We start from the raw sequence: 13,706 nt of genomic DNA, 5'->3' as shown, positions 1-13,706 counted from the left end.
TTCAAAGCATCTACATGGATTTATGGCTTGATGCTGCCTGTGCATCTCAGCTTGGTTGTTTTCAGTTGTGATTTCTACTCTGCCACTTGAAAAAGTTTAGGAACCTGGATTTTATCTAGGAATACTTATGAAAAAAAATACCTTTGATGATTGCTCTGACTGAAAACCAGTACCACCTCACCTACAGACAATTCTGCACACTTAGGTACTGAAGAAAATAATCTATGCACAGAATTCTGGAGAAAAAGGAAACCTTCTGCTGCAAAAAATCCCATCCTGAATGGAAGCAGAGCCCCTTTAGATGCTACTTCAACATCAGGTCTTCAGGAACAACAGCATTCTTGCACTAGTTCTCACAATGAAAGGGCTACACACTAGAAATAGGTGGTTTGAGGTCCACTAACAAGTGCTTTCAAATCTCCTGACTGGAAAATAATTAATCAGTTGAAGCATCCTGCAAAACACATCTGCTGCATACCAAGGATACAAGTGTACTGTTGAAGGTGTTATTATTTGTTATGTATAAGAGGCACTGCTACTTGAGTATATCCAAACAATGAAAACACTTAATTAGCTGTTTAACTCATTGGTCACCTGATTACACACAGTAACTCCCTTTCTGGTTTATAGAAATACAATGTCAATGCTTTGTAATGTCACAAAGTCAGAACATCTCCAGCTGTACAGGGCACTACATTCAAAATATATCATAGAGGTCTTGGCTGTAATTGTTTATGTTGCATTCAGAACAGCCACACACCCCAGCAGCTGTTTCATGCCACATGGAAACATTTCAGTAGTACAACCTAAATAAGGAAAACCAGTACCTCTCCACCCCTTCCCTTCCCTCCACCCTAGTGTACTCTGGCACAGTGAAATAGTTTTTCTAAAAAAAACCAAGACACCAAAACCAGAAGGGCAGACATTCTGAAACGATCCATTAAATAGTATCAAGATAAAGGAAATTAAAAAAAAAAAAACAGAATAAAATTTAATGGAAACGTGATCAGTTGAGTTTCCAGTACAGTGGGAAATGCAAACACCAAATTCAGCTCTGTCACTGGCATTCCCCTCCTCTCCTTCCAGTCACACACACTCCCATCTCACAGATGCAGCAACAAAAAGGAGAAGAGCTGTACAGCTGTGTGAAAAATTCCCCTGTTAAAGCACCAGGACAACACACAAGACTAACATGGAAGGTTATTGTCCTGCTGAACTAAATATTCACATGTTTACAAATCACTTTAAGCTCAGATGGTAGGGTACTGATCAATCTAAACTCCTCTCAGAAACCAGTGCAGACTCAAAAGAGAAAAGTCACATGTGGTAGTTGGCTTTGGACATTAATGCTTTAAACAGGTGCTAAACCCTACTATATATGATCAAGGCAGAGGTGTTTAATTATAATGTTTAAATAATTATAAAGTTTAAAATACCCACCCAGAGGCAGAAGCAGCTCTAGAGGGTTAACTCTACCTGGTTACTGTCTCCTCTAAACAGATACGAGAACTAGAAACACTTTTGCAACATCTGGAATTTTCCATGGTTGTTCTGAAGATTTTCCCACTTCTCCCTCAGCAGGCTCTTTTAAAATCCATTTGCCAATTGACTGCTTCTCCCAGCTCAGAGATGTCTCACTTCAGAGAAGAAATTACTCACTTATGAATACTCTACATAAACCACTGATGAGTACTGTAACTGTCAAGCTGAATCCATATTATTTCTCACTCAGTGGAAAGCTGGTGTGAGGTGAGCCCTCTCACAGGCTGAGTTCACAGTATAAAAGAAGCAGGAATCCTATATCTATATCTATATCTATATCAAGCCTATAAAGGCTTGATAGAAACAGTAGCCAGAGCTGTAGTCACAGCTGGAAGAGTTCCATATGCAGATTAGCATTGACTTGAGATTTGAGATTTATAAAAGGCAGCAATGAATCAGTTCCTGCAATACCAAGGGCGGATGTAATTGACTGAAATATAAGAAGCGGGGGTGGGAGTGGTCTGGGCAAGAAAAGAGAAAGGAAAACAAACATTTGCTTTTTATTTCACTGAACATTTTGATTTCACACTGACCTGTGCACAGTGAGTTTCCATCATGTTGAAGTCCCTTGTCCACATTAAACCCCTTTACTAATGCTTTAAAAATGACAGAGCAGAGGTACATGCCCTTAAGGGCTGCTAGAGTGATTCATTTCTGATCTCACAGCCTTTTTGAGCCAACGTCTCAAATGCCCAAGTGGAAGGCACTGCTTTGCTCCTCCAGGGCTCTCCTCATGTAAACCAGGGAAAGCCAGTCAGTGCTCCAAGATGATCCAAATCCACAGCATGGGGAAAAAGAGCTGCATGGGCTGGGGAAATCAATGCTCAAGTCTCATTTGGTCTGGAGCCAGGTTGGGAGTTGGTGATGCACCTCAGTTGGTATCCAGAGAGCGCTCCCTTGCTCATCTGCTCGAGACACGAGCACCAGCAGAACAAAGGGGAAGAGTCAAGCTCCAACCTAAAACACCAAAATCTTTCAACTTATGTACAAGAAGCAAATACCTGCAACTGGCTTCAAATTTGACTCTAGAAAGCTTGACTGAAATTTAGTGAAGAAAACCTCTTCTACCTTTGGACCACAGGTCTGCAAGTGAAGACACACAGTAATGTCCAATCTACACAGACAGGTTCCCTGATATGAAGAAATTTAAATTCATAAAAGATGCAAATAGATCCTAACAATTTAACAATAAAGTAACCTCAAAATAAGTGAAATTACTTAATTACAACATATATCCATGTTCACTTACCTTTTCAATCATCCACACTGCAGACTGTTTGATTGTCTCTAACCAGTGTATCCTAAGAATTTCTCTGCTAGTTCTACAACAGCCAAGCAACAACTGTACTTCCTCAAGTGACTTGGATTATTTCCCTGAAGTGTCATTAACTGCTTATTAATACATATATATTCATGTTCTTATGACATTTATTTGGTGCATTATAAAAACCTTTTTGTGCTTTGAAAGTGATTTTTCTAAGAGTGGCAAAATTACATTTAACCATCTTCCAAAACAACCAATAATATCTGTGAAAAATCTGTTCCCTACACATCAGCAAAAACCCCAAAGAAAATGAAGACAACATCATAACTAATTCCCTTGGTATTCAGAATTTGCACTTACTGTCTGGGCAACATTGACATAGCATTTCTTCTTTTCCTCTCCTGCACACCTCACACTACCTTAACATAAAACTAACCACTGTTTCACCCCCATGCAGCTCTCCTGACCACATCAAGCAAATTCAGGTGTTAAAAACCTGCAGTCATTTCCAGCAGAAACACACGGGGGAGCAAATCTTACCAAGAGAGACAATCCTTGAGGGCATTAAAATATGGGTATCTGGATATAACACAAACAGCAAAGGGTACAAAACAGACAGGCACCTTCCCAGTCTGCGCAGACTCCCAATGGCCCCGCCCATTCGAGGAGCTGGAACCATCCTGCAAGGAAACTGCATATTAATGTCTTTATGTTAATCACGAATTTATGGCTGATATTTTCTTGAGAACCTTAGAGATGTGATACCCAATTCCCCCTAAATTTCAAAGGGATTTGGATGTCTATCTCCCTTTAGGTCTTCAGAAAAATGTCAGCCTGTAAGACTTAAACAATACGTATTAAAAAGAATTTCAGCACAAAATGTATCTAGAAAGAACATGTTTCATTGTTTGGAAAGAACAGTCTTTACCAAAAAAAATCCAAGGGATAAAATCTGCTCCTAAATATCTAAATCTCCTAAATGAAATCCCTAACAATTTTTCCTAATGCAATGTGTTCCAAAGTACTTAATTTAAAATGGCAATATAAAAGTATGATTTGTCCTGTACTACTTCTAACATAGAAACACACCTGTTAACTAATTTCATAAATTAAATCTCACAGTATTTTCAAAGTGCTTTGTTTTTATACATTTTAATATGTTCTAATAAACGAATGAGTTAAATAACATACTTGCATAGACTGGTAGTACTGTGCAACAACACCATATGTTCTGTTACCACAGACGTCAGTGAAGACCAGGAAATGGATGTGGTCTTCTTTTGATTCAGAACTTATATAAAGTCCTCCTGAAATGAAGGCAGCAACAATATTTTTAATTACATATTTAACTACCGCTGTGTGAAAGGCAATTCATGACAAATACTGCACATTGCCACTTCATTTCAAGAGAAATGTTTCATTTTAAGGGATTAAAATGTAATATACAGTCCACTTGAACTAAAGGTTGTTACAGAGGCTATAAGATGCACATTACTGAAGAAGCAAAAACGGAATTATTCTGCATTTTCAGAGACAAAATACAGTAAATGGGTTTAATTCACTTTTTTTCCCCCAAGATATTAAAAAGGTCTGCAATAATGACACACATATTAAAATTTCTCCCATTAAACCCGGAGGAAATATTCACTACTTCAGATATATCAAAATGACAAATGAAAAGCGAGAGAGTACTCAGCCATTTTGGGGGAAAAAATAATTTTTCAAGTGTATCCATGTGTGCACTTCACTCAAACCAAGATCTACCAACAAGGACTAAAAAATAAGGGCTGTAGTATAGGTCAACAAATATATACATTAAAACAGTTCTCAACAATAAGTGTGAACTCTCATGTACCTGGGAAGCAGAGCTGCGGCAAAGCAATAAGATCAATGTCCTTTGGAACTGTCACATCTTCTGCGTCAGGTGCTTTCTGCTCCCTGTTGAGGCTCTTGGCATTTTCAATCTTGGGTCTCTCTTTTTTCTTTCGGAAGGACCGGCGTTTGCTTTTATTCAAGTTATTGCCAGCATTAATCACTTGAAGATCATCTCTGCTGATAAATGGAGGCACAAATACAGAAAGAACTTCTGGATCAAGGGGTGGAAGACTTTTGAGTCTTCTTTGAGTGCCCTATAGAAAAACAACAACAAACAAAACAAACACTAAGTTGACACTCATCCTGATATGTGTTTTTTTTAATAATTTTTAACTCTGTTTTTTCTCTCCCCCTAAAACTGTGGGTTTAGAATACATTTTTTCTTCTTCCTAAATAATTCATTTCTCCTTTTTTTTTTTTTTTTTTGTTTTATGCAAGTTAATGCAAGGAGAATGAGAATTTTTAGCAGGCAAGGAATCCTTCATCATTAAAAATGCATCATATCAATATTACGCCTTTGCCAAAAGAAACTAGCAAGTATCTATCAAATACCATATTTCCTCCTTTTCACTGTTAAGATACACTTAAGCTATACTTAAAATAAACACTGGGAATAGGAGAAACCAGGCAACAAATAAATTAAAAGAAACAAAAACAGCTGAGCCTCTTAGATAAGTCTTCATTCAACTTCAGGAAGAACTTCCTTTTAACTCAGAATAACATGTACCAAGAAAAACCCCAAACAACAAACACAGACTTTCACAAGACAACACTCAACTTTATAAGGCAATTAACAAAGCACAATTAAAAACTACAATCACTGTTACAATAAATACAACTTTAAGACACTGTAAAGCATGAAGCCATGAGAATTCCTCCATATACCGATGACTAAGTGGAACAGGCATCCCAAGAGCACATATGAAATTACAACATTTTTCGCAGGCAGCTTTGCAAAGTACAACTGGCCTGAAAGCCCTCACTGCCCTGCAATGAAAACCTGTGGAGGAAGTGATCAGAGAGATTTCCTTGAACTTGGGAGCACTTTTTGTATTCTTGACCATATAGTCGAGCCAAGTAGCTGCATTTCCAATTACTTCATTGCAATTTTAATTCTTCCTGCAAGGTTAAAAAAACAAATAAAAGCTTTGTTTAACCAACGGATATTTGGAAACAGGAAAGGCGAGCCCCACTGTGGTAAAAAGTTGTTTCGTTTTCAACTTTTTGCAAACAGCTTCAAAGTCAGATGAGGTGAAGTATACATGCTGCTTTTATCACCAGACATGATGCAAGATGCTCCCTGAGAACCAGTGCTGGCCTCACCCATCATTTCCCTATTGTTTTTTAAACAGCTACAACATAGAAAACTCTGAAGACAATCTTCCACTGTCCGAATTTTGAGACAGAAGTCTCAGCACTTACGTCCCAGAAGGAAGTCCACAAATAGGTTTTTTTTCCACATTTGAGCATCATAGGAAAAATGGGAAGGAATGCTTCATGATATATTAATTATGGTATCTTAAATTCCATAAACTGCACCACATTTATAATAGGGTACTCTAAAGAAACTACTTCACTAAAAATAAGAAGCAAAAAACCACTTTTAATGAACAAAGAGCCTGAACTAGAAATAAATTGGAGTGGAAAAGAAAAGGTCAGGTAAGTATCCACTGGGATAGTCAAAAGACAGCAATGACCTTAAAAAGCACATCACGGATTGGGGTACTGAGTGCCACATCCTCCCCATGCTAAGAACTTTCAAGTGTCATTTCCTTAGTCGGCAGCTGACAAAGGCAGTGAAGAAAGTGGAAACACAGACAAATTCACCATGATCACCCTCAAACTAACATGCAGCTAAGCATTTCAGGAGGAAATTAAGAATTAAGGCTCAGCCCTGAGGCTGTTATGCAAGAAAAACACAGATGTAGTCCAACAGTAGCCAACTCAACTCGGCAGATTTGTCCCACTGAGCTTTTCATACAGAGTTGCTTTGACAGGGCAATCCCTGACTTACACTGAGGCATCTCTGTGCTCTGAAGTGCTGGATGGCAGCCAGCAATTTAACGGCCTCACAACCTAACAGCTCCTGAAATGGCAGATCCTTGATGTCTTGAACTACAAGAGAAGCATTAAACACCATTTTTTCCCCACAGAACAGCACTGTCAGCACTGTCGCTGACCCACTGACTCAGTCCCCAGCATTCGAGTCAGCTCATATTAATGTCTTGGCCAAAGTCACATCTTCTTACTCCTTGAGTTCAGCGATAGTGAATAGGCAGCAACAGAACAAACAATATCCACTTGTTTCTGCTATTCTTTGAATACTTTATCTTTTCTGCTGCTACTGTTACTTCTTCACTTTGAAATACTTCTCTTCTGTAGCTTCTTACTACCAAATGTCCTTGCATCATACATATTTTCTTACAAACAGAAGTGGGGGACTTTATTCCATCCCCATTTGCTGACAGTGTTCCTGTAACAGCGGTGCTGTAAAGGACACCGATGCAAGACAGACTTTTACAATGACTGCATTATTCAAACACAAAGAGCAGTGTGTTGAAACCACAAATCAGAGCATGACCTCAGTCGTCTGGTGTTTCCTTGACCTCATTCTCCTCTTCCTATCACTGAAGAAGTTAATTTCACTTTGAATGTCATGAAAGAACTGGCTTCTTTAACAAATAATCAGGCAGGGAAAGTATGAAGCCTCAGAAAAATTAGATTGGGCAGGACAATTAGGTTGCAGTAATAGGACAAGAGGGAATGGTTTTAAACCAACAGAGGGCAGGTTTAGACTAGATATTAGAAGAAATTCTTTACTGTGAGGGTGGTGAGGCACTGGAACAGGTTGCCCAGAGAAGCTGTGGATGCTCCATCTCTGGAAATGTCCAGAGTCAGGCTGAATGGAGCTCTGAGCAACCCGGTGTAGTGGAAGATGTCCCTGCCCCACAGCGAGGATGTTGGAACTGTGTGATCTTTAAGGTCTTTTCCAACCTAAACAACTGTAGGATGATCTCTGGAGATTCTTGTACAACTCTTTGCTCAAAGCAATTATAAGGTTGATGTTAGGTCTGGCTGCATTGGGTTTCACTCAGTCAAGTTTCAGAAGTCCCTTAGGAAGGAGATTCTTCCGCCCTTATGCCCCAGCCCTCAGATAGCTCAGCTTCTTCTGGACTCACTCTTGTTTGCCAGCAGTTCTCCAGTAGAAAGGTACCCAAATGTGGGACAGTATCCCAGATGGGAACTCAAGGGTGTTGAGTAATAACAACAATAGTAGTAATCCCTTCCCTTCGCCTGTGAGCCACAGTCCTGATGATGCAGGCCATTACACAGTTACTTTTCAATCATACAGTGGCTTGGGTTGGGAGGGACTTTAAATTATCATCTCATTTGAATCCTCCTGCCACAGGCAGGGCATCTTCCACTAGACCAAGCTGCCCAAAGCCCCACCCAATTTGACCTTGAACATTTCCAGGGATGGTGCATCCACAACTTCCCTGAGCAACCTGCGTCAGTGCCTCACCACACTCACAGTAAAATTCTCCCTAATATCTAATCTAACCCTGCCCTCTGTCAGTTGAAGCCATTCCCCCCTGTTCTATCACTCCATGCCCTTGTCAGAAGTCCCCCTCCAGCTTTCTTGGAGCCCCTTCAGGTACTGAACAATAAGGTGACCCCAGAGCTTTCTCTTCTTCAAGCTGAACACCCTCAAGTCTCTCAGCCTTTCCTCATACTCATCTGCTCATCTAATAGTCTTTGTGGCCCTCCTCTGGACCCAATCCCAAGAGGTCCATGTCTTTCTTGTGCTTAGGACCCCATAGCTGGATGCAGCACTCCAGGTACAGCAGAGGGGTCAAATCCCCTCCCTCAGCTGCTGCCCACACTGCTTTGGAGGCAGCCCAGGACATGGCTGGCTTTCTGGGCTGCAAGTGCACATGGCTAGGGCATGTCCCACCTCCCATCCACCAGCACCCCCAAGTCCTTCTTGGCAGGGCTGCTCTTGATCCCCTCATCACCCAATCTGTACCAAGAGTAGGCACTGCCCTGACTCAGGTGTAGCACCTTGCACTCAGCTTTGTTGATTGTCCCAAGGTTCCCACGGATTCACTTTTCGAGCTTGTCCAGGTGCTTTTCACTGCAACAAGCACACACTGATAACTGATGCTCAGTCTGATCACACATAATTTCTTTCAGCCAAGGAGGCATAACAGAAGCAGAAAAAATTGTTTTGGTGGTTATGTCTGCATCAGCAGGGCCAGCAAGCACGAGACAAGCTCTGTACCACTAACTGTGGTGGGTAGATACAGAACCCGAGGATGGAATCTGTAGGAAGATCTGAGACATGTCACGGACAGCTTGCATACACTTGACAAATCAAAACCCAGCTTTATAGCTACAGATAACGTAGGGAAAAGAAGCATCACTACTGTACATTTCATTCTTACAAAATACATGCTTCCAGTGCTAAAAAGAAATCTCTAGCTGAAAATAGCAGCCTTTGATCTCTTCAAATTGAAATCTCAGAGTGACAATTTTCTTGGCAATAAGGATAAGCAATGGATGACAGCCCAGAAACTTCTGTTTCATGAGCTTCAGTGGGAAACTGTATCTTTTTTCCTGGAGTCCCCATGAACAACAGGTCAGTCATATAAAAATTTTCTTACTTTGTGTGTGGGTTATATCACAGTCTCATTGACCTCATTTGCTTTATCACTCCATGTGATAGAATGCACCAACGCACTGTAAAGACCAAGATTTGAAGCACTATCAGGATTTTTACCCACTGTTTCATCTGTAAATACCATCAGAGATACACTACTTTCCATTGGAATGGTATCTTCTGTCGATAAAGTCTTTTCTTTCTACAGCCACTAAAATTAGCCATAAAACATATTTCATTCTCCTCATGTAGATGTAAATCTCTAAACTTGCCCTAAGACAGTGACTGAAATTCCTGTGGTGCAACAGCTTGCAGGGACTTTACTGAAGTTCATATTCACAAAAGAAGGGACTACTTTTTTTTCTGATACCTTTTTGTATCTTGAGCAAAGAAACAATTCAGAACCTGCAGTGTGATCGGAATATCAGAATGGCTTCTGCTTTCTGTAGCCAATTTCTTATTTGTTGTTCCACAGGGTTTTTTTCAGAAAGCAGTAAGATCAAACTAAGCAAACTGGAATGAATAAGAAATTCCCCTTCCTTTGGGTTCACTTCTCATGCTTCTGATAAAACACCATGCACATACTGATTTCAAAAGTCTGGTGCTAACATTTAGGAACTATTTTCCCATTCTGAAGGTACACATGAATGAGATCCTGGAATGTGAACCTGCGCTTGGCTGTTATCACTTAAGAAGCTGACATCAGCAAAAGCTGTCTCCTGAGCGAGTGAACAAGCAAGAAGCCCAACAAAGACTTCTTTATCTAATGCTATTAGAGCACAATCAAATTCAAGTTCAAGCAAAGCAATTGAGATCCCTGGGAGCTGTTTGGCTTTTTTTGCACGTGCTGGCACCACAGCTCTTCCCATTGCGGGGCACCTCGTAGGTATGGAACAAACCCGTCAGCACACTTGAACCAAGCAGAACCGGGAGGAGGGCTATAATTGTGAGCCCACATGTGAATAAATACAAACAAATTATAAATCATATATTAAAAGCAGTAACCAACCCATCGGCTCCCGCCGTATCCAAGTGGTTCAGGTTATGCCAAACTCAGAGCACCTGAGCACAGGGATTTAGATCTCGTGTTTTCCTGAGGATACAGATTGCTTTTCTCTCCACAGGACGTGGAGTAACACCCAGAAAGAACACGCATCCTTAAGCGTTTTGCTGTTCCTATTTATATAAACCTACAGTGAGTTCTCCATCTAAACTCAGACCTTTGGAAAAGTGCAGCCACCTCACACCGCTACCAAACTCTCCCTGCTTTGCTGACATTCCCCTGTCAAAACAACTTTCTGTTGGGGTATATCAGCTCCATGCGCTGACAAACCCTACCCCACGCACTGGCACCGCCCGCCCGAACCCGCTCACCTGGAGCAGCGCCCGCACCCGCTCCCCGGGCGCACCGACCAGCAGACAAATCTCCAGCAGGCCCGAGGGCAGCACGTCCTCCATGGCACAGCGGGGACAGGGCGGCTCCTTCCCCGCGAGCAGCGGCTCCTGCCCTCGGGACAGCGGCGCCTTCCCGCCCTCAGCGCCGCCCGGTCCCTCCCCGCGGGGGTGGTCTGGGGGGAGTTCCCGACGCCACACACGGGAGCGCTACCCGCCCGTCACGACTCTGAGCTCTTTGATTGGCTGTCTCTCCTGTCACTCGAAGGAGATACAACCAGTCAGAGCGGCAGGAGGTGTGGCGGGCCTGTGGCGGGGGTGGGGCTTTGGCGCGAGCGCGCTGTGGGGCAGAGGCGCTGGCAGCTGAGGGGCTCCGGTGCGAGATGTTGAGGTCTCAGGATTGAGGGATAAAAGATGAGGGGCTGAGAGTTGAAAGGATGAGGTGCTGGAGGATGATGGGCTCTGGGCTGAGGGGCTCAGGGTTGAGGAACTGAGAGCTGAGGGATTGAAGGGCTCAGGGCTGAAGGCTGAGGGTGCAGGGCTAAGGGGCTGAGATACCATTGGCCCCTTTAAAGACTAGTGATGAGGTTTGTGATTTACAGTCACGTGATTCCACGTTGACATGACGAAGGGCTATAATATCTGCTACTTCTAAGCAACAAGTTGAGGACCTGACTTGAACGAGAGGAGTCCGCAGTTGTTGCTCCATCCCTGGAAGTGTTCAAGACCAGGCTGGATGGGATTCTGAGCAGCCTGGCATAGTGGAAGGTGTCCCTGCCCATGGCAGGGAGTTGCAAGTGGATGATCTTTAAGTTCTCTTCCAACCCAAACCACTCTGTGATTCTTTGCTCACCTCGTTTCTCTGTCTCACTGAGACATCCACTGGGAAAGACACTTCCCGACTCAAGGTCGAGTTAATTTTTCTCCACGGGCTGTTTTCCTCGTGGGGCTGTTGGCCCAGAGGGGCTGACGTGCCTCAGGGCTGCTTGTCACCCTGTCAGACATAGGTGATGTCATGGTCTGGCGCCTTCTTAAGCACAGCCATTCCCTGCTGTTTGCTCCAGGTGATTCAGCACGACTGTGTCACTTCAGCACGACTGTGTCACTGCCACTACACGAGAGTTTTCTATTTACGTTACCACGGGTCACAGTTTCAATGAACTGTAAGCACAGAGCTGGTGCAGGCTGTGTGGTGCTTTCCCCTCTGGAGCAGCAGAGACACAGCACAGGGAACTCCGAGGTTTCTTCTTGAGCTGTTTAATCTAAATACACCATGAGTCACTCTGTATGTATTGGCTCTGTGCAGATCTTCACTGAGAGAATGTAATTCCTCTGGGACCGGAGCATAAAGTACCCGAAACTAGAGATTGGTTTCTCTGAAACTGGATGTATGAGATAAAGTTTCATCACAACCACAAACATTTTTTTGTGGACTAGTGTTCAGGTATTTTAAGTGCAAAAAAATCCCAGTCTAAGTGGTTCCAGGAATTCATGAACTTCTTGTCAGTTCAGGGGTCAAAACAGGCTTCCTCAAATGTATGAAGAACATAGGGAATTTTATTATTTCGTGGGGGTTTTCTTATCTGAATGTTTGTAGTGTTAAAGCTCAGGATTATACAGCCTCTAGTTGTCTCAAATTTTGAGGAAGACACACATCCAGGATATAGGAAACTCTGTTCATATAGCAGTGACTAAAAGACGAAAATTCTTGAACACCTGGAAGTTCAGGGATCACTTCTGCAAAGTGGTAGAAGATCCAAAGCTCAAAGATTTTTGTTCATGAACTTTGAGGTCATAAGGGTTTGTTAAAATGGTCTTGTTTAGCCTGTGTAGCCCAGGTCACAGAATCAGAGTGAGTCCTGTATTAATGCTGTATCTTCTGGCTGAGGCCATCCAATAGGAATTGTTAACAGTCCCTATTAAATGTTGGGCATCTCATTTTTAGTTTCACTTTTTAGCTTAGCTCTTTGTCGCTGGATCATGTTACACTGGCTGCTGCTTGAACAGACATTTTACTATGAAAAGATTTCTCTCTGCAGAGTTCAAGATTATTAATCTCTATTTCTAAAAGATTGTACAACTCATACTGTTAAAACTCCTTTCCTAATCACTTGTGTGCATCTTTTCTCAAATATTTCAAATTTTTCCAGTATTATTTTTGAATTATGAACACCAAAACCAAAGCTTTATTATTGCTGAATGTTCAGTGATAAATCACATTGCTGTTTCTGACTGATATCCCCACCTAATTAAAACACAGACAGGTACATGAATCATTCAGAAAGGATGTAGTGTTTAAATTAGTTATCCCCTGCAACTCAGTACAGTTTTCTTAGGGTTATTACTTCCAACATGACAATCCTACATCATACATTGCTTGACCTGTGACTGTGACCAAGCATTTGACCATATTAAAAGAAAATTACAAATGAACCAAGGCTATTAAGCAATTCAGGTCACCCATAATTAATTAATCTATATCATGATTATTTTCTGATTTCTCTGCTATCTGCAATGATAAATACTGGATGATTCTTGTTCATAATTAATGTAGCCCTCAAAGCAAAGATATGGTGAAGTTATTATCAAAACAGAACTACAAGATGAAAGGTACTAATGTTAGTCTGGTAAAATCTCAAGAACCCTGGAAGGAGAAAACCTGCTATATGGGGTCCCTGGTAAGAGACAAAATCATTCACATAAGAAGAATCCCTCTGTGCTACAAAAAGATTCATGTAGTTGAGTAATTTTCTTCCTAAGAAAAATTGTCAGCTGAGGAAGAAATGCCACCTTTTAATATGTGTTTTCTTTTTGTAAGATCACAAATACAGTAAATGTTTGTTTGTTTGTTAACTCCCTGAGGTGGTACTAGGCTGCTGAATGCAGAAAAAACTGCTGTTCTTGATATGTCCTCAACATGGGAAAGGCTTTCTCAGACCTACAGGGCCATATCTGAATAATTAAAGATTCTCT

At 41.7% G+C, this 13,706-nt stretch overlaps 1 protein-coding gene across 2 annotated transcripts in view; it reads right to left on the bottom strand.

The window, feature by feature from the left end:
• Positions 1–10,918, bottom strand: part of DENND3 (DENN domain containing 3) — a 32,992-nt gene extending 22,074 nt beyond the window's left edge. The window contains exons 1-4 of one of the 2 annotated variants that reach the window (XM_032134432.1): positions 10,716–10,918; positions 4,662–4,935; positions 3,998–4,113; positions 3,347–3,486 (exon numbers count right to left, since the gene is read on the bottom strand). In XM_032134432.1, the coding sequence (XP_031990323.1) occupies positions 3,347–3,486; positions 3,998–4,113; positions 4,662–4,935; positions 10,716–10,799 (614 nt within the window). In that variant the 5' untranslated portion in view covers positions 10,800–10,918. The remainder of the gene's footprint in view (positions 1–3,346; positions 3,487–3,997; positions 4,114–4,661; positions 4,936–10,715) is intronic. The other variant, XM_032134423.1, reaches the window with a different exon arrangement.
• Between the last annotated feature and the right edge of the window lie 2,788 nt (positions 10,919–13,706).

This window comes from Corvus moneduloides, chromosome 1 (genome assembly GCF_009650955.1).
Source record: "Corvus moneduloides isolate bCorMon1 chromosome 1, bCorMon1.pri, whole genome shotgun sequence".
Taxonomy (NCBI): Eukaryota; Metazoa; Chordata; class Aves; order Passeriformes; family Corvidae; genus Corvus; species Corvus moneduloides.
This window is presented reverse-complemented; position numbering and strand designations above follow the sequence as displayed.